The following is a 21537-nucleotide window of genomic DNA, read 5'->3' on the forward strand; positions in this document are numbered from 1 at the left end:
AAAATGGCAACAGGTCTCTCTGCTCCATGTATATCTTTAAAACCTTTGTTTTAATCTCCATGCTCATCTCAATACAAGTAATTCGACATTTGCCCCAAGCATCTGTTTGAACACATTCACTCCTTTTCTGAATCAAACACTTTCCAAAACCACAGCATAATTATTTAGCCCCAGCACTAACACTGGCAGGTTAGTGGTTTTTATAAACTATCAGAGCTATGACAAGGAATAAGTTGGGGGGAGAAGCAGCAGTGTAAATATACTGTTCTTGTTCAGAAACTAGAGAGACATTCCCAAAATTCAATAAAGCTTGTTTTCTGGGTTGAGAAAATGCATTTTCAATTTAAAGTTACCTTAGGGGACATGCATTTCTTCTAGTTTAGAGGCTGAAGGCTCTAAAAATATTAACATAAACCAAGTACAGTAACCTTGTGATTGGATTCTGATTAGACACACAGCCCAACATTACAATTATGTAAAAAAGTGCATTTTGAGGGAGAGAAAAATAAAAGGTTTTGACACAAAGAAATGATCTGTATGTGACTTGAGAAACTCTTCTACTTTGCAAAAATAAACAGCCTAGTTAATGCTATGCTTTTGTGGGTTTTTTTAATAAAAACAACCACAAGCTACTGAACTGTAGCAACATTTAATAAAAAGAAAGTACATAAGCTGCACTTAATTGATGTTTGAGAATAGTAACTCACGTGGACATACTCAACACAAAGTTTGTAATGCAAGATTGCACACTGACATGGCATGGGATGCAGGAGCTGGAGTTATTCCAATAAAATCAGAATGGCTGATGTGTAAAATGTGTTTATAGAGAGCTCAATAAATTCCCCCAAAGCTGATATTTCCCATTTGCACATAAAAACACAAGATAAAAGAGGAAAAAGAAAAAAAGTTTTGCTTAAGAGCAGAAACTTCAAAGATCTTATATACACTCCCATTCCTCCATAAACACAACTAAATATAATTATTCATAGCTTTCTCAGGTATACTGGAGTTTACAAAGTCCATCTGACTTAAGGACATACAACTTATCAATGAAGGAATGCACAGAAAACTTCTCTTATTATCAAACCATGTCACATTCTTTCTATTTGATGGCACTTATTGGACTGCAGATTCCATAATCCTTCTCCAAGTTCCTTCTGCATTTAATTCAGTTCAGTCTTAAGTAGTTAAAGAAACTGTTTTCAGTGGCAACTAATAACTACTGACCTACAGTGACACTGCCCTACAATAGGCTTGTCAGGCCTGAAAAAGTTGTACCAAAGAAGCTGATTAGGACTTCAAGAGGTTTGTAGTAAGAATCAATGGCTGGTCTGTACTAATACTGTGGTTGCAGCACAAAAATGATAAAGTGGAACACTATTAGTTATGCCTCATTAAGCTCCACAACCCTCCTAAAAAGAAATTTGTTTAGCCTGTCCAAAATCTAATGCAGTTTTAAGCTCTCTGTGTTCAATTTCACAGTATCTCAAAAGCTTCATTAAGATAAAGGCCAAAGAACCAAGAACAGTACCAAAGCAGCAACAGTAAAGTTAATTTTGAAGTCTGAGTTTTAATGGAAAGTGTTTTTGCCCTTTTTTTTTTTTTTTAATACTAAGTATGCAAACCTTTTAAGGGATGAACCCAGTATAGTGCACTCACAAAATACAAACCGTGGATATTAACTAACTCCAAAAACTGCCGTACAACACAACCGAGACAAACAATTCAAAATAAAGAAAAAATAATGTTGTGAGATCTCCCCAAACCATGTGCATCTTTTTGTTTGCTTTTTATAAGCCTTCAATCACGCCTGTCTTACCTTTGCGGTGACTGTTGAAACAAAGGCGTCGGACCTCGCCAAGAATCCTGGGGCCTAAGATCTATAAGGTAAAATCAAAAAGTTAAAAATCAAAAAAAAGAACAACTGCATTCTATTTCTACACTCCATCATTTATTTTTAAATGTGCCATAAAACTTGTTTTAAAGAATCAAACAGAACAGAAAAGCTCAAATTGGATATACTACTAAATACATTTCACCAAATCTTATTTGGTTATTATTGGTGAGCCAGTATTTTGACAGAGCCCTCTTACATTACACAGTGACAAGCTCAGTATTGATAAAAGGCAACATTTAGCTTGCCTTTTTTTTTTTTTTTTTTTTTTATTTTTTTTTTTTAATTATGGCCAACAAACTTCAAGCTATAAGAAAAAAGAATTTTAATTGCTGGAACTACCCACCAGACAACGTTTCAATACTTCTCAAGCATCAGTGTTTTCTGGAATTTTTAAAAATGCAAAAAGATGACTGCTACTGTAACAACTGGAGACTTCATGTAATAGCTGCATTTCTTACAAACATCTGACACCACTATAGTATATAAAAATACATACAACATATATATGCATAAACATACACAGTTGTATCATCATCAGGACATACTTCTCCATATTTGTGAGTGATAAATATTTTTTGCTTACAAGACGCTCAACTTTCCCTCTGCTTAGGCTGAGTTACTCTATAAAGCAAACCGAAAGAACGGCCAGAGCACATAATGAGTTCACATAATAAAGTAAATAAAGTTTAAGGAACAAGATATTCAAAAGCTAAGCTCAGTAATGATATATAATAGACTATTAATGGTCTTTCAGGTAATATAGCCAAATAAGATTAAACTTTTTTTTTGGTGGGGGGGGAGGGAGAGAACTTGGCTAAAAACATAGCCCTGCGCTTATAATGAACCGCAATGAAAGGGACCACCCACTTCTCAACTGTTTCTTCTGGCCAAACTAAGTCCATACAAAGACATAGCAGTAACAACATTGCTTTAAGGGGACCTGCAATTAAATGGTTGTTGTTCTTCTAAATAAACTGGTCAGTAAACAGGATGAAAGAAAAGCTTATCAATAGCTGCCTGGTCAGTTCACAACACACACTGTGTATCAAAAGCTTCAGCCTCAGTGACACCTTTGATTTGCTTCAATGGTGTTTAAGTGTGACCTAATTTTAACAGCTGGTTCCAGAAGTTGTCTAATGGGCACAGCACGACGGGGCAGTAACACTCTGTTAAACTGCAAGTATTCAAAAGCACACTAAAGCTTTCCAATAATTTGAAAGAAATAGGGGGAAAAATGGCTTACAACAGGATCCCTGAAGTTTACTGTTGCCAGTCCAAGCTCACAATCAAATACAACATACATTGTATTCACATACATTGTAACCCAAGCAGTCTAAAGCATCACAAGGGCTGAAAGGATAAAGGAAAAGAAATTTGTTTCAAATACACTCTGAAGAATTAGGTAGGCAGCACTTCCACGCCACTTAGCCTGTCAGAATAACAAGGACTTCTAAACATATGAACACGTCATATTAAAACACACTAAACTGATTCTGTAGTGATGCTGGATTTGCATATAAAATTAACGTAATACAAGAAAACTCAAGTGTGTAACACCGTTTTCAACTACTTTGGAGGAACAAAAAAAATAAGATACCACCTTAAACTCATGCCTTAAAAAGTACCAGAAAGACAAAGCTGTTTGAATGAACAAACACATATAAAAAAAGTTTGCAACACAATTGTAGATTTGATAAAGACAGTGTCATTCCTTTCAATCCAAATATATCCTAACACAACTTTGTATTCCTAATCATTTCAAAGCTTCACAGATACTAGCATCCTATAAATACATGCAAAACTGCAGAATTGAGCTCCGCTAAAACATTTTGTAGATGCACAAAAAAAACCCTGTCTACAGCTACTAACACCTGTAGCTCTTTAGCTCAGCTGTAGCTGTCCTGATGACTGCTAGGCTCTGGCTCCGTCATCACAACACAGCCCTGAAAGACCTGTGGGTCTGCTATTTTCGCTCTCTATACCTAGGTTCGAGTGGGATTGTTTCAAAGTTAGAGTTTCTTGTGTGCATGTTCCTGTGTCACAGCACCATGAAAATCGCCAACAGATCTGAAAACAGGAGAGGGAGCTCTGTTTTCCTTTTGCTTGCAGAGGAACACAGGCTTTCAGAAAACACCTATACTCCTGCAGTTGGTGAGGTTTCTTTTTCTCTTTGAAGACTGAACCATGTAAGACCTCCAAACATTCAGACAACTACGTAGATTAATACTACCTCTCTCTCTTTTCTTTCAGTTCAAACTCCAAATTTTAATTGAAGTTGATTACTGTTTTTTTGAGCTAGGGTCAAATGAGCACCCTATGAGAAACCCAAGGAGATGTCAGTCTCTGCCTAGAGCAGTGTTTCTGTTCACACAGATTCCTGAATAAGGGCTAGTCAAAAAAACAGACTTCATCACTAGCTTTCCACCTGAAAACCTAAGAGCCCAACTACCTTGCTGTAATCACGTCTTTCTGCAGCTCTAGGGAGCAGCTTACGAAAGAATTTAATGAAACAATTACAAAAAAAAAACATTTAAAAAACACCTTATTACTATATATTTTTATGGTTCTCTGATAGACAATGATCTTGGAGGGGAGAAAGCTCACAGCAGTGAACTGCATTTCAAAAAGGTACAAAATTGGAGAAGAAATGGCAATGAATATTTTCTTTAGTTTTAAAAACTTAGGCACTTCCTAGAGCTATAAGACTAAATAAACTGCCCTCTCTAGCAGCTCCTCAAGTAGCAATTTATCTAATCAGTGTGTCAATCAAAGACAGAATTTTCTGTTTACTGATTGCACTAATCAAAATCGCTTTTCAAATGCAGCTCATTGACAAATTTACTGACTGAAAGTCATAAATCAGATACCCTGGACGCAGAAACTTAGTATGCCATTCATAGAGTACTACCACACTGCACTTTACTCCTSAAGTTATCAGCACAGACAATTATTCATCAGCTGAAAATTGGCACATCATAGTCAAATCAGAGAACAACAGTAAGGAACACCCACAGCAGGCTCTTGAGGAAGATACAGCATTTTGGTTGACCGCATTGCCCTTCTACAGGGCAATTTTACTTCATCACATATATAAAAATAGAGTGCACAAAAAGGTGCTTTATATCCATTCCACACAATGTGTAAAGTTTAACATCATCATACCTAGCCCTTCTGATCTTCTGAGTTACACAAAAATCGAGTGAATGTGTGTTTTCAGGATGCTTCCCAATCCAATTACTCCAAAATAAACAACTGCTCTCTAATATGTTCTACCTTTTACTCTCATATAATTATGTAGTTTCTTGAATGTGATGCTGATTTAAAAAAGACCTGCTTGTGCCTTCCCATTCCTTCTAATTTGATTTTCTAGTTGAAGATACCTGAGCTTTAAGAGAGATACTTGCACTTGAATTCAGAGAGAAGGCTGCAAAAGGCAGTAAAGATGGCTGTGCTGTCTGATCTAGGAATACCAAAAGATGCTGTTCAGGTGAAATTGGTGCTAAGGAGAAATAAGGGGCACATGCTTAGCTGACATTTCCATCAGAGCAAACTAGCTGTCCATATGAACCGTCCCCACTCAACAATATGACTACCACCTCCCGAAGGAAGGTTCAGGGAGTAGCTGAAGTGCTCCCATCTTGACAGCTTTGCTTGACACCATCTCCACACAAACCAGAATCCATGACATATTACGGTGTCTAGATGTGGTACCATTTGTAAAGACATCCTTCAGTGTGACCACCAAGACAGTCCCAGGAGGCCTGAGCTGGGTACTGGTCTCCCAACCAGACAGCGGGATGAGTTTCCAGAACTCCTTCTAGAAAGCAAGCAGATCTCTGATACTGTTTAATTCCTGTTCATCCCACTGACTGAACCATCTATTGTCCTCACACCTCTGTTAAATAATAGGACTTTGAAAGATGACACCCAAATATTAAGTCAATCACTAATGCAATTAGTCATTTTGTAAAGTCTTTCCATTGCAGTTGGTTTAAATCASGAGTTAATTTCAGTTTGAGACTAATCTCTCAGAACTGCTTGGTATCATTAGCAGAAGAGAAGGCAAACACAACAAAATTATGTGACAAAGCACACATCTCCAGTGTGCTGTACTCCCATCTCTAATTCTGAGTTTTCCCATTAAAATGGAGAGAACAAGGAACCAGCTTCKCAACTCTGTTCTGAATGAGGAGCCCCAGAGAGCAACGGCATCCCTACAAGCCCCAATGTGTGAGAAAGGTCTTCGTACAGTGACCGAGGGCAGCATGTGAGGCAACACACCATAAAGGAAGCTGGAAGCACCAGCAGGTTGACTTGGCATCTCTTTTTACTGCTCAAACAGGAAAGCAAGAAATCAACCTTTACCTAATGGAAAAAAGCAGCACCAAGGAAAGAAGTACAACTGAGAAAAAGAAAAAAAAAAACCCTCCTTTTCTCTTGAACAGCCTTGCTTTTAGGTTTGTCAGGTGCACCTGCAGAACAGCCAGTGGGAATGCCTGAGACAATCTGGGGGTGAGGAGAGGGTGGGCGATGAGGGGAGAAAGGGATGTGTGAAAGAAAGACCCGAGATAATTTCTGAGGCCAACAGATGGACTGGGATTTCATATCGATCAGTGGATTCAAGCCTCCTCAATTTGAAAGAATGATGACATTGGGGCATATTTGCATTTGGAGTGTTTCCTATACAACACAAGGTGCTCAGATGCCATGGGGATGAGAGCTTTGTAAGTACCTAATTGGCAACATCAGCTCCTCGTACATAAGGCTCAGAAAAACTGCTTTGAAATAAGTATTTCCCACAAAGTGTCAAGATTCAAGCTTTAGAAGACTTACAAGTATAGGGACTATTGTGCTCCTAAATACCTTCTCTCCCTGCAAACCCACACAGGCTTTTTCTCCCTGGGGATGAATACAAAAACATCATGCATGTCTGGTAGTTCTTCCTTCCCATCCCCCATGCTCTTCTTTTTAGATTATATTTCCATTTGCTTAAAAACCACTTTTTTTCTTTTAATCAAAGTTAACAGCTCCAGACTCTCATATTCAATCTGTCTCTCCACTTAAACCAACCTGATTCCTTACACAGAAAGCTTCTTCATCCCCCGCTCAAGTACACTTCATCTATTTTGGGACTGGACAATAAGTTTAATTTAGAATGGCCATTGATCTTAATTATTTGGTTGCTGCTCCATACACAGTCAAGAAATGCCAGTCAAGTATAAGAAGCTGACAGCTTCACTATGGAGTAATCTGAACTGCTGGAGTTTATAAAACTTCATCTCAACTGCTTGAGCCTCAAACAACTGCATAATACAATATTGCATGAATTCAGCTGAAAAATTTCCATTTACTTTGAAGCATCTTTTAGACTGTACCTTTCAGGTAGCTTAGGCAAATTCCCTCCTGTCTCAATCCCACCCACCAGACAAATGCAGCACCTGATCACAAGCAAAAAGACAGGACTCATTAACTGACATCCTTGTTGAGAGCTCCTCACACAGACCACTCCTTCCCAGGACGAAGTGCGGTTTCAAACACACAGGATTTTCTTTCGTCTCTTCCACTTGCTTGCCACGCAAAAAGCAAAGCAGATTAGGACACTGCCAATCTCCCAACTGTCTGCTACCACCCCTCTGCCAGAAGCTGCAACACCCACCGCAATCAGAAGAAGGGAAAGCATGACCATGCTTCCAGTTCAGTTTGTAAGCAGTTCTTGACTCTTTGAACACCAGACAACTCATGTCAAGTGAGACATTTGGTGAAGATCATCACATTCATTTCAAATTGTGACTTGATATTTAATTTCATCTAAGCAAAATAATTCTGTGAATGAACTCAAGTAAACTCTTCCCCTCAAATTTACAACAATTAATCAACACGGGGGGGGAGGGGCGGGAAGTTTTAAAAGATGGGTTTTCTGCTGCATTTTCATTATTTTCTAGGATTGTGTTAATTTTTCCTTTGTCAGAACTTTAACTGGTTGGGCTCTGAACAGCATGGCCAGTCAAGCATCTAAATAGTAAAGTCAAATTGGCATTAATGCTTTTAAAAGGGAGGTTGGTCATTAGAGCTCTCGAGTGAACAGCATGTGCTTTGCTGTTTCCTTCCAGCAATCCTTCTAAAAAAGTCAGTGTTCATAATGGTACCAGAGCACTGTCTTCTCACGGGAAGAAAAAAGTTCCTTCAAAAAGAATTCGTGCATATATGGTCAGGGTAAAGGTACAAGATGGAGATTACTTTTTGACAGGATCAATCTCAGTGAGAAATACCAAATAAAGTAATAGGAGCCACTCTTCTCACATATGGTAAGTGAAAAGTGAGTTTAAAATTCTGGAACTCAAGGCATGAGGATTCCAAATGACTTAGGATATCTGACTACAATCATCTGAAATGTAAAAAGAATATAAAAAGTGTACTGCCTGAATTTCCCTCGTTGCGGGAAGAACATCAAAGCAGTCAAAACGCATCTCCTGCAGGATGACAATGGACTACTGCATCCACTCTTTATTCGCAAAGAAACATCAGAACAGGAAATAAGCTTTAAAATTGTTTGAGAGTAGAACAGGAGGTGTCATTTTTTTTTTAAATTGTCAGTTTTTCCAGTAGAGGGGCATTCTATCATATGCAGAATTTATAATACCACCAACCTTACTTTTCTCTATTTTTTGCAGGATCTTGGCAGATAGATCTGCAGGTTGAAAATCCCTGGGCTTGTGGTACTTGCCATGCTTAAACACAGCTACTAAACATTATTGTACAGCACGGAACTCAGATTCCTGTTTGCCTACATCCTTTTCATAAAGGCAAATGCCTCAGTGAGGATAGCATGCTGTGCTCTGTCTCATTTCTACCATCACATATCAAATCTCCCTCCAAACAGGAGTAGTTAGCATTCAGCATAAAAAATGAATTTTTCTCTTTCTACCTCCCTTCTACTCTCCTATCAATTGGAAAAGCAGCTACCTATTTGAACTTCTTCAATATGAATGGAAAATACATCTATGAGATTTTAAAAAATGGTGTCCATTTCCATGGAATAGGAAACCTAAAACAAAAGCGCGCTACATAATCAATACCTAAAATAGCACCTGTAACTTTGGGAGTCAAGTCACAGAGGTGTGAAGACAGTAAACTGGAAACAGTTTCCATCAGTCTTCACTAGCTAAGCACTCTCATCAAGGCTGGGTCACAGCACACAGAACTGAGCTTCACATTTTCGAACAGCAGTCACTGCCCTTTTTAAAATCCACACTGCAGTCCTGCAGCAGGAAGATCTGGACCAGAACATAGGGAAGGCAGACACAGCATTTATTCTAACACAAGCCTCATAACTGTTAACCTGTGCCAGAAAAGCAATTGAAATCCCACTGTTAGACCAATAGTGTAAAGGATTACACCACAAAATTCTTCAACTTTTTAGTATATTCAAAAAGGTATAAGGCAACAGATTAAAATCAAATTGTAAAACTTTTCAACTTGGAAATGTAGAAAGCAGAATGCACTTACTTGACAACAATTTAGGAATCTGCTGCTGCCCACTTAGAAGTGGCCTGCTGTATGGGTTCCCATAAGCTCCAAGTGGTACTGCATTGGCGTACATTCCTGGCATCCCTCTTTCCCTTGGTACTGAATGGCTATTATGTGCAAGAAATGGAAAGAATAAAGAATAGGATGTTTTTATAAATGCCATTTTATAGAACAGATGCTACCCAGTCCATCAAATATCACAGCTCTCTCTGGTCCATCAGTGGAGATGTGCACAAACACAATGCAGTGACTCATTTGCAGGTGAGGGTCCTCGGCACATAGCAAAGAAAGCACATGCTTTGTGAGCCGGTCCCAGGGAAAATTCTAAAATCTCTATTGTGAGCTAAAGCAGAAGAATATACTTCCTGCAAAGAGTGTAAGGATTCAGGAAAACTGAATTGCTGTCACATTTCCCAAGAAGGGATTTTGTGTCTTAATTTTGTGGTATTTGTGCCTTAATCTTTACCAGACCTCTATTGCTCTTCCTGCACAGAAGTATATTCATATTAAGACTTCAATGCTTCATACTCTTTTCCAACTCTGCAGCTTCTTGTTCTGAAATAACGATTTAATAAGGTATCATGTAATCAGCAACACAGCTATACATTTTTGCAGCTATGAGATGAAAGAAGAGAAGGTGGTTCACGAATGTAGCGGTAGAATAACAATGCTTTCTAAAACATGAATGGAAGGAATGATATTGCTTTCTCTTTTTCCAACTCTTGTAGAACCACAGAATGAAGAAAGTATTTTCTCTTCCTGAAGAGAATCACGTTCAATTGCTTATACAGTTTGCTTTTATTCAATAACATTAAAATTTCCCTCGAAACAGCCTCTAGTTTAGCACTGATAGACATATACGGCTCCCTGCCATTCCTAGTAAGAAAAAAAAATTCCATTTATCCTTAATTTTCCTAATAAATAACTCAAGCTCATTCTCTAATCTTGTACTCTGAAGCATTCTTGTACTGTACTAGAGCATTTGAGAAAGTTATGTGGATTTGTATTTGGAGAACTAGTAAGAAATTGAATTCAACAATGCCTTGAACAAAGACAGTCAATTGGATTATTATGGTGCAGTACAAGAGCTTTGAACAAAGGTAATTTGTTTTTTTTTTTTTAAGCATGGAAGACTTTCCTGTCCTCATAACTGTCTTAAGTACCACTTCTGTGCTATATCCTCACTGTATCTTCTGTACTTCAAGCAAATACCCCCCACACAAGTTGAAAAACCAACAGTAAAACCAATTAGAAATATTCAGAAAAAAACCAGCAAGCCATCGCTATAAAATTCACTCATTTAAGGATACTATCATATATAATTTTCATCAATATTAAATTCAAATATTATATGCCAAAGTTTCCAACATGTGACACGAGCCTCTAATCTCTGGCAACATTTCTCCCTCTGTCTCCCCTTTTTCTTAAGCAATAAAGGAATATACAGACAGCTCAGCATGCCAATCAATAGTACTGCTATCAGTTTTACTCACCCTAAAGTTCTAAATGCTGACTGGTCCAAATGGACTGGCTTTCTGTCTCGATTAAAACCAAGTTGTGGTCTCCAAGGCCTACCATCATTGTTGGTTTTTTCCCAGTCTCCTGGCTTAAGGACTGGAGGAGGTTTCCTGAATATGAAAAGAAGCCCCATRAATACCTAACTAATAACCGGCCTAATAAAAGACAAATGAATTACCTGAAAACTAACAGCTGATACTTACTTTGCACCAGGTAACACTGTAGCCTTGAAAACAAAGTCTTCATCAAACTGTGGATCTTTGAAAGAGATACTAGGAAAAAAAAAAACAAAGATTAGGTTTACTTGATAATTGAGATGAGTACAACAAATAAGTAATAGCTACTCTATTAAGAGAGTGATATACACAACAGAGGAGATAAACAAAAGAACGATCTAAAGTGCAAAGTGCTGCTCTTACATGTGGATATATTGACTAGACACACTTGAATAGTCTCCATCATTTTCCACAGGGTGACCTTTTCTCCCCTGTATCAAGAGTCAGTCCAAAACCAAGTTTAATGACTAGAAAACATCTCCTTTATGTGGTGATAAATCCCCAAGTCAAAGCACTGACTGACCTGATGTTCAAATTAAGTTCAAAAGGATGCCACACCAGGAAAGATATCAGTTTGCTATGCAGTTCAGACAAACGCGTACAAGACTTAGAAGTGGAAATTTCCTGGGACAAGGTTAAGCACCAAGTTATATTCTTGTAATTTATACATTTTTAAAAAAGAAAAAAAAGCAGAAGAAAAAGGTGATATCCCCTTCCTTTGACACTGCTCATGATACAAAGATAACCTCTGTAAGGACCATTACTTTTTCTTATGCCTACATATTTTTCCCCTCTGGATAAAGAGTCAGTATAGAAAGGCTAAACTTCCTTTAGGAAGAAATAAAAGGGTTAAGGTGAACATGTCGTTAGATGAAAGGAGGTTTTGCAGTTGCATGTACTTCCAGTGGAGGTACATACACCTATTTTCAGAGACATTGCACAGTCTCTGTATTCTGAACCATCCAAAGGGACTGAACGCACTGTTTTGGTGATCCTAGCCCAGTATAACAGTCACTAGAACTAGTACTAGAGTAAAAAGTGGCTGAAAGGTTCATTATTGCTGGTATAGCTCATTACACAACAGTCTGGCTTTGCTTTAGGCAAATTCATCCACACATCTAGCAATTCCAACCTCCTGGTGTCTCATGATAGGTTCCGCCATGGACATCTTTGAAGTACCAGCATCAACCTTCTTCTGTTCTCTCACTATCTACCATTTGCTACAGAAGAATACTTGGGACGCCAAGAAAGGTAAAAACAAACAACTCATTAGAATACTCTTCTAGAGGAAATACATCTGTTTTTCAGCACGGAAAAAGAATTAGACTGGAAGGAAGAGAATAATGTGATTTTGGCTAAGTTTTCCAAGAAAATAAAGAACTGAAGAGCAGAACCATGATTGCTCCTACTATCCCAACAGACAGTAAGAAAAGTCTTCACAGTAGAAAAATCAGCAAAAATGATTCAAACCTCCTGACAGTAGTGGAAGGAAAAACAAAGCTACCTTTAATTTGTCAATCAAAGTAACTAAATCTCCTTTTCAGAACATCCTTTCAACAGTATCCTGATCAGTCACAACTCAGTATTTCTTATTGCCTATAAAGAGTTGTACTAGTTGAATCAAGTTATGCCTCCTTGGAGAAAAAATATATATATGCAGACAGATTACAAGTGATATTCAGTGTCCCAAGTATCTTAAGCAGCTCAAGAAATGAAAGGTTATAGGGACAAGCGTTAGATGTCCATTGCATTGTACCAAATTAAGTGAGAATGACACACAACATACAAGATCAACAGAAATTTGCTGTTAAGTGCATGACTAATCCAATTCTTCTGTGATCATAAGATTTATCCTTGGAAACTCTTCATTGTTCTTTATTCATTATGAAGTTCCCTATTACTCTCTGAAATATCACGTTTAGGCTAAGTCAGTATTACTCCTACATATGCTGCTATAAAAAGGAGGACAAAAGAAAAAGAGCTAGTGCTGAAGTTTTGAGTAGGTACTTCTTTCTCTTTAAAGTCACCTTTCCCACATAAAAGTTGCACAGCCTGATAGGTCAGATTTTTTAAGGGACCACCAGGTACCACCAGCCTCACACCAGTCCCCTGTGCTAGAATGAGGGAAAATATCTGACACTGGAAGGGCTGAAATACATTAGTAGGCAGATTCATCATGAAGAGACCAATGTGCAGATGGAAAATAATCTCACTTGATTAGGAGAAATCCCCTGTTAAGCAACAGTTGTAAGACAGGAAACAGAGTAATGATTACAGTAGAAAGAGTAATGGCCAAGAGGGATTTCCTTTTATTACTAAACCTACAGAGAAAGAGTTGACGTGCAGAATGCAGAGGAGTATATTCACAAGGTGTCTTGTCCTCTAGTATGAAAGGTCTTTTATGGCTTGTGAGGAAGCTTTTTGGTTGCAGCATTTTTGCCAGGTAACACTTACAAGGAATCTACCCCATCAGAGAGAGAACAAAGAAACAATTCCTCATTACTGTGTCTTGTTAAAGACATAAAGYTTATGTTCCCACATATCCTCTGGGAAATGCATGGAAGGGGAGATTCAAGATCTAAGAAGTAAAAATTAAGGGCCAGAGGGCTCTCAATCAATTGCCAATTCTCTCAGACGCTTCGTCTCAGAAGTTTAGTTTTATTTTTAAAGGGTTTGATGCAGAACACCAAATTCTATAGCTATTATTCCTTGCTTGCCAAAGGCCCAGGGGTAACAACAGGGAATAAGTGGAAAATAAACAGCAGGAAAGATACATTTTTTCCTAAGGGAATAAAACATACTGAGTTTGATGCACCAAGAAATAACTATACATCCCTTCTATAGGGCACAAACTCCACTTAATCACCCGAATCCAAGCCAGTTGTGTTATGACAAAATACTTTGGCTTTGATTTTCACAGAAAAAACAGAAACAAACAAAAGCTTGAATTTTACTAACAGCTGGATTCTGCAGCAAATTCAGTACCTCAAAACACCAGATTAAATGGAATTTTGATTGGTATATTTTGCCATTGCATTTCAAACCCAGAGTTTGCTTACCTGACTGCAGAATTTTGTGTAAGATCACGTAACATTGGAACAGGAGACTCCACTGTCCTAGTAAAGAGGAAAAACTGTCAAAATGTAATGTACTTCTCATCATTCGATCCACTTTCTTTGTTGCTATCACTCATGTTTCTGTTAGTTAAGCCTATATGACAAAGATAAACTAAAGGGGTTTGAAAATTAACTTGCCTTTTCCCCAAATGAAATAGTTCTATAAGCAATGGAATTACTGAATCCTTATTCCTTACTAATTTTACTCTTGCATGTGTTCTTCCATGTGGATTTTGTAGTATCTAACAGAGGAGTTCACACACTTTCCATTACCCAGCTACCTGTTCACAAAACTTTTAACTATTTTCTACCTCAGAAACCTCTCTGTACTGCTGAGATGCGATTAAAACAAGTAAGCAGATTCAAAGAGGGCAGAAGATGACCAGAGACAAACACTCAGACAGCATGGAGACATACAAATCTGCGTTCTTAGGGAAAAAAAAGGCTTCAGAGAAAAAACTTATTTAGCAGAGGAGTTTATATGGTGCTTAAGAGCTTCCTTTTTGAATGAGGCTTAACAGGCTGACATGCAATCATTTCTTATCCCTCTCCTCTCCAAGAAACTATACCCCTTCAGTTCAAGCGTACAAACAATATGTTAGAGAAGGCTACTCTTATCAATTAGAAGCAACATTCCTTTATTCATGCTACTGCACACAACTGGCAGGTACCCATGCACAGAGAAGGTTGAATTTGATCCGAATCATTCTGGCAAAGCAAGTCATAACGCTGAAGTGGCAACATAAAAGCTTATTCACCTTCAGAGAATTCCTAGCAAACAATTTTTCTCCAGGTAAAAATATATCCCATTTCTCATGCCCTCTCTAAGATAGGTAATGCAGTCAATAATTTGCCAATAGCTCATAGGTACAGCAACAGACTCACTCACAGAAGCACAAGGATAAACAAAAATTCAGCAAGTAAGAGGCTTGTCCAGGCTTTACGTCTCCAGAGCTTTCTGTTCAAACTTTCAGAAACTTATTTTTCCTGCACTACTATTCCCTCCAGGAACAGCTCTGACTTGCTCATATTCTTTACAAGCCATGACAATGCTAGAGAAACAAATATTAGTAAGTGTGACTTCAGATATAGTATCTGTCAACAAAACCAGATTATATGTTTAATGCAGAGATCAAAACAACAAGATACTACTAAAAGCAGCCACTGATTACTACAACCTTTTGTATATAGTCACTGTTTACTTACTGAAGTTTATCAAACATTACCAAATACCTAAACAGTCTTTCACAGACAAAAATGATAAATTCCAAGAAACTGGTACATCAGCAATTAAACACACTTATTATCACTTTAAAGATTTCTAATGCTATTTTAAAAGTCTATTTCTGAAATAGTAAGACAATAGGACTGAAGCCCTTTGCCCTCATTGAACTTATACTAACAATAGTACTCACCACCTACTTTGAATCCTAGTGGAAAACATGTTTAGCTTCAGAATTAAATGCACTGCCTTGTCAGGAGTTTTAGGTTCCTCACTTGGGGACACAGAAATCTTTGTTCAGATGTGGACATAACTGAACAAAGCATCCTTCAGCGATACTGAAAGCCATACTCACTGATCTGGAAGAACTGCATTTTCATTCAGCTTAAGTTTTCCCTGGATTCCATGGCACAGTTCAGGTGGTATATCCACTGGCTGTGGAAAAAATAGATTTTGAGCTTAAGTGCATTACCAGACCACTACCTTCACCAGCTACACAATCCCTTAAGAAAAAAATGTATATATATAACCTACCTCTTCATTTTTGGACTTGTACTGTTCCACAATAAAATCACAAAGTGGATGATGCTTCCCAACAAAGAGAACATCACCGCCAAGGCTATTTCTTCTATCTAGAAAAGACGAAAAGAATGAGGTAAGAGTTCAGAATAAAGAAGAATGAAAAAATACAGCAGATCAGGACTGTTCTGTCATGTACTCCATCAGTTTCCCTCCAGAGGAAAGTTTTGGTTTGATTTAGGAGAAACTACAGTGAGCAACGTCTTGGCGCTTGACTTGCTCTTGCTACAAAGTGATGTGTTTTCTGGAGGAAAAAGTCTCTTTGGGAAGCTATTACCATTGTTTATTCAAATTAATTTATTTTTTGTACATCATGAACATGAAGAAAAAGAGGCCTTCATTCATTCTGTTCTATATGCTTAAAGAAGAGGTTTTGTAAAGCTGCAAAATAAGATTAGGCTGTCTACCTAGCAGTCAGTATGCACCAAGTATGAAGTAGGAGAGATCTGGAGGGAGAGAGCAAACCAGCTTCTCCAAACCATCGTCTTGGGTTGCTTTTTCACAAACCATTAGGATTTGGAGTGTAGGACCCAGATCCCCCTCCTTACATCTAACAGATCAAAAAAACTGAGGCACAGCCACATAAAGCAAGTGAACGTTTGGAAGCTGCCAGTTTTTRTGGTTGACTAACTTCAGAATTTTTTTCCCAAGGAGTAGCAAAATCTTTCATTCTGCAGTTCTAAGTAAAACCATGGGATTATGTTTCTTCATTTTACCTGCCCAGAAGTTCAGAACACATGGGTAGATATGGTAATTTTTTCCTCAAAATTTACCTAAAAGATTCAACTAGAAGCATCTAGTTCATAGAGAACCAAACCTGACAAATCCCAAACAACCACCTCTGGTCTTCTGTGCAAGTCAGAACTGGTAGCGAAAACATAGCTAACTTAATAAAGCAGAAACCAGATACCTTCCCTGCAATTTTTTTCCTGATTCTCTGCTCCCCTTCCAAAGATGAGAGACTCGAGATGTATTCGAGTGCTATGGTGGTAGATAACCCTATGCAGGATGTGAACATAGGCCAACATGATAAACAGGGTGAACAAGATAAAAAAAAAAAAGGGCTCACACAAAGATGACCTTGAGATCAGAGATAAAGTCCATTCCTTCCGAGGAAAAATTACTCAGCCAAGTCAGGATAAAATCCCTACATTTAAAATCTTGGCAAGACCAAGTAAAAAACATTATTTGAGAAGAAAAAGGATATAAGATAATAATTTATCATTCCCTTCCTGACAACTTCTTAAAGTTACTCTGCATTTCCTCCTGTCTTGTGGCATTGTAATCTTGTCCTATGTACTTTAAACCTGCTTTCACCTCACTCCTCCTCCTCCTCCCACTGGGCCTACAGCCCACTGTGTTCTGTTCAATTAGATGGTCCCAGGTGGAAATTCAAGTTGCAAAGCTGGACCAGTAGTTGCAATTTTTGACTGGCTCCTCTTTTCCTCTTCAATCCTTTTTACAAGCTGAAGACCCAGTTAGGTTGAAAAAGACTCTGAAGATAGCTTCACCTACAAGTACCAACCCATCACTTCATACAAAGTAGAAAGTAACACAAACTTGCCTATACAAGCTTAACAGAAAGTTTCCTGTATCATAACCTGTTATTCTCTCCCTGCTGGCCAGAGACTAGGCTATATGCCTATCAAGTTTTGCCATCAACTCTTACCTCAGAAATTGAATTCACTCTTCTGATTGCAACATATGCATCTAAAAATTACTTTGGCAGCATATACTAGTGGAAGTACTTCATACAAAAACTAGACTAAATCAAGTCCTATGCAGATTCACCTCACAAAAATAAATACAAGTTAAAGTTACAAAAACAAACCCATTCCAATTACCAGCACTATCCATTGAGAAGAGGAAGCAACTTAGCATAATCAAATCAAGCAAATATCTATTGTACTTTGTTCATCTACAGTTTAATGCTACATGAAACACAGCAGTAATAACGAGTCTTAGTGAATATACAATCACTATGATATATCACAATTCTTACTCTCTTCAGGAGTGAGGTCAGGATAGACTTCTTCCAGGGCAGCTCTAAGACGTCGCTCATCAACAAATGGCAACAAGGCAACACCTATCAAAACCAAACCATTACTTTTCACACTTGTCATTACATGTTGTGCTTTGAGTTGATTACCTCTCAGACAAAATCATCCACCAAAAAAACACACCCCCACCCCAAAATATCCCCAAGACAAAACATCCAGCAATAACATCCCTTCTATAGCCTAAACAAAAAAGCATTCCATCAAACTCCTCTTCTAGTGAAGAAATTCAAAAGGTCACAGAAATCACTTAACTCACAGAATTATCCTATCACAAGTAACCTTTGCTACACACACAATTCAAAGCTAAACCCGGCATGTGGTCCCCAAAAACAATTATTATTATTTTAATGTTGTGGGTTGCAGGGTAGGTAAGAGAGCTAAAGTACTCTTGCTCTGTTTGGGAGAAGAGAGAAGAAGAAAAAAAAGAATGGTGTGAGTATTTGTGGGAAAAAAAGATTGTTTTCTGGATAGTTTCAACCAGCAATAGTTGGCAAAATGGCAGATGCAGAGTATTACATCATATAAGTAGCCACAGTGTCCTCAAATATTGGTAGCCAAAGCAAAACCCAATGACAAAAGTTCTCAAAACCAAGCTGGACCTGCAAAAGTTACACCCTTGAAATAGCCCAGACATCTCAATTTAATACAGATATTATGCCAGAGTACCAAGTCAGCCCAGGTCTCCAAAGCCAAGCAACTTGCATTTGAGTGCTGAAACTTAAACAGCAGCCCCAACATACAGCATGTGGCAGTGACCTAGTCCTAAGCTCACAATGCGGCAGGCCTGGAAGTATATACCAGATACCAGTGTGAAAAACTCCAATAAATTCTTTTACCCAAGAAACAACCTTTAAACCATCCATGGAAAAAGATGACATTTTCAAAGGTTATCTGCTTGCAGACCAGAGGGGGTCATTTATTTTGGAGCTCCCATCCCTCTTCCTCCTCCCTCCCCTACTTTATCCCTCTTCATAACTCTGGATAGACACTCAGAAACAGTAATTGCTATCCATGGCTGCTTTTAGGAACAAGCTGAGCTCAGGAAGATACTCATTACTCTTCTCATTTGCTAAAGATACTGCTTTGATAGGACTCAATTCTACTTCATTCAGATCTATTAAAAAACAACAATGGAAGAAACCACTCCATCCACATTCAGTGACAAGTTGATATGGACACTACCATTAGGAACTATTCATATTAGCTATTATGTTGTAAATTATTATATTTTACACATGGAGGCTCCTCTCAGTATCAAAATTCCTTGCTAAGCACTTAATGACATTTGTGTGTGCTCACTCTTTCAATGAGTGCTCACTAATCTTTCCATGTAATTAAACCAGAAACTTGTAGTCTCTCCTAACAAAGAAGGTCAGGAACAAACCACAAGTAGTGTTAAATATGTCAGAAGTTTAGTTGGATCCAAGTATCATTCAGCCTATCTAAAATAACCAGGAGCAGAGCTTCTGCTATTCCCAAGCATACCAAATGGGAAAAGCTGSACTGAACTTTCTTATGAAGTATGGAAACAATTACCATGCAGACTGACACCTGCTTTATTAAATACAGCATCAAACCTCAGCCATGTTCAAATTTCAGCTGGAACATAACTTCTTGTGAGTAGAACAGTGCTAAGCCTACCTCAGAAGATAAATGATTTATGTTCACCCTCACAACATGCTGCTGGAATAGTGCCAAATCCAGGAAAGTGTTCACAACCCAGGCAAACACAACGAGGATCAATAACGAACTTTCAGAAACATAAGCTCATCTTTAAAAGGAAGATCTTCAAACATTTCCTTAAAAGCACAGGTATCTTCTTCTAAACGAAGATAGTCAGTACTTTCAGCTTGGAAAATAATTCTTGTCTTGCAACTGCCTCTTAAATATCAAGAAGTTTATAATGATTCATTTAATGCTAAATTGTAAAATAAAGACTATAAAAGTAAAATTACAGAATGCTTGAAGCCACTTAAAACATTACTGTTTTAGACTGTTAATTTGATATTCAGGCAAAAGGACTATGACAAATTGCTAAAATTATAGCAGATGGATAAAACAGAGGTTTAAAAAGAGGAACTTCCAAGTTACAGAGGAATATCTGTTATTAACATGTCCCATAATATTTAGACCTATTCTTTGATTTTTGGAACACTATTAGGAGTAAGATATTAGCATGCTTAACTGTGGCTTTTTCAAAACAGAGGCAAACTGAACACTAAAAGATACCTTTCTGAACAGCATTAAAAATTGTAAGCCTAAATTAAATCAAATATCTTTCTACTGCAGCAATGCTACCCATCCAACTAAATTTTAAAAACTGCCTGCTAATTTACATGTTCTTTAAATAAAAATCAATATTAAAAAAGGAGGATATATGTAATCTTTAGGACTGCTACCTGTCTGGCAGAACTCCAGAACAAACATTTCATTTTACAGTAGTATAAAATACTATTTTGCCTACTGTCCCTAACCTTCTGTGAAAACACTGCACTAGACATAAAAAATTACAAAAGGGAAATAAATGAGCACAATATACAGGATAATCAGATAAACCATCTACAAGTATTTCTGACAACTCTGTAGCATAGAATAATTAAAACTGATATACTCAGAATATAACTAAGCATAAAAAAATTCTAATATTAGACATTTTCATACTTTTGTATTACATAATTGATCACTATTTTACTTTTTTGCAGTTTCTCATCAGGTTTTCACTTTCATCAGATTAATATGCCTTCAAGAATGAACACGTTTTCTTCTRTGTGAACACCCACATCCCTGACTCCCCATTTCCCAGACTATTAAAGTCTTTTTCCTTCAGCGGGGGATATTCTCAGGGCTTTAAAACAACCCATCAGTATTTCCCTTCTGAAACCTCTCCAGCTAGGTTCCATTCCCTAAAAACAGCTTTACCAGTACAGCTAATAACTTGAGTTTGTATTTCACCTTCTCTGACCTACTAGCCGTCCTGACCCACATACCGCCTTCCTGCGATCAGTGTTTTGAGGGCAACTGTTCCGTTCTAGGGCTTGCCTATCTCCAATATTCACTTGTGTTAAGTACAGTTCTCTCCACATCTTATTCTTCTCTCCTGTAGCAACGAACAATTTACCTGCTCCCAAGATTTCTTACACTACAAAGAAATCTTGTATCATTTCCTCTCCCTTCCAGGTGTCCACTTTTTGGATTACCCCTGTTCAAACTTTCACCTTTTTGTCAGGTTGAACTTTGATATTTTTGTCCTTCAGCATCCTATCTGGGTCTTCCACACTATTACTCTTACACAGTGCCACCATATGTCATAACAACCATCATTATACAAATGACAGTAATTTCCTACTTCCAAGTAGGAAATTATTATAGTAGAAAATTTCCTTATAGAGCACAAGTTCCTACTGATGAACTCTTCTACATACACACGCCAACCACTTAAGTATAGGTCATTTGGAGCTGAATTTCAGTCTTCCACACTAGAACTGTCCTTCTCTATATAAACAGTCAGTTCGTATGTCTGTACCTCCAGATACTCACTGAATTTCAATCTTCCACACTAGAA

General features: G+C 37.7%; 1 protein-coding gene across 1 annotated transcript in view; it reads right to left on the reverse strand.

The window, feature by feature from the left end:
* The window catches only part of XRN2 (5'-3' exoribonuclease 2), a 60013-nt gene that overhangs the window by 9103 nt on the left and 29373 nt on the right, over positions 1–21537 (reverse strand). Inside the window, exons 18-27 of the mRNA XM_085315325.1 lie at positions 20450–20468; positions 19033–19089; positions 17918–18001; positions 15871–15968; positions 15692–15771; positions 14058–14114; positions 11146–11214; positions 10918–11052; positions 9404–9531; positions 1820–1880 (exon numbers count right to left, since the gene is read on the reverse strand). Coding sequence (XP_085171451.1) covers positions 1820–1880; positions 9404–9531; positions 10918–11052; positions 11146–11214; positions 14058–14114; positions 15692–15771; positions 15871–15968; positions 17918–18001; positions 19033–19089; positions 20450–20468 — 788 coding nt within the window. The remainder of the gene's footprint in view (positions 1–1819; positions 1881–9403; positions 9532–10917; positions 11053–11145; positions 11215–14057; positions 14115–15691; positions 15772–15870; positions 15969–17917; positions 18002–19032; positions 19090–20449; positions 20469–21537) is intronic.

The sequence above is a fragment of the Rhea americana genome, unplaced genomic scaffold, assembly GCF_003343005.1.
Source record: "Rhea americana isolate MKP2758 unplaced genomic scaffold, rheAme1 scaffold_427, whole genome shotgun sequence".
Lineage (NCBI taxonomy): Eukaryota > Metazoa > Chordata > Aves > Rheiformes > Rheidae > Rhea > Rhea americana.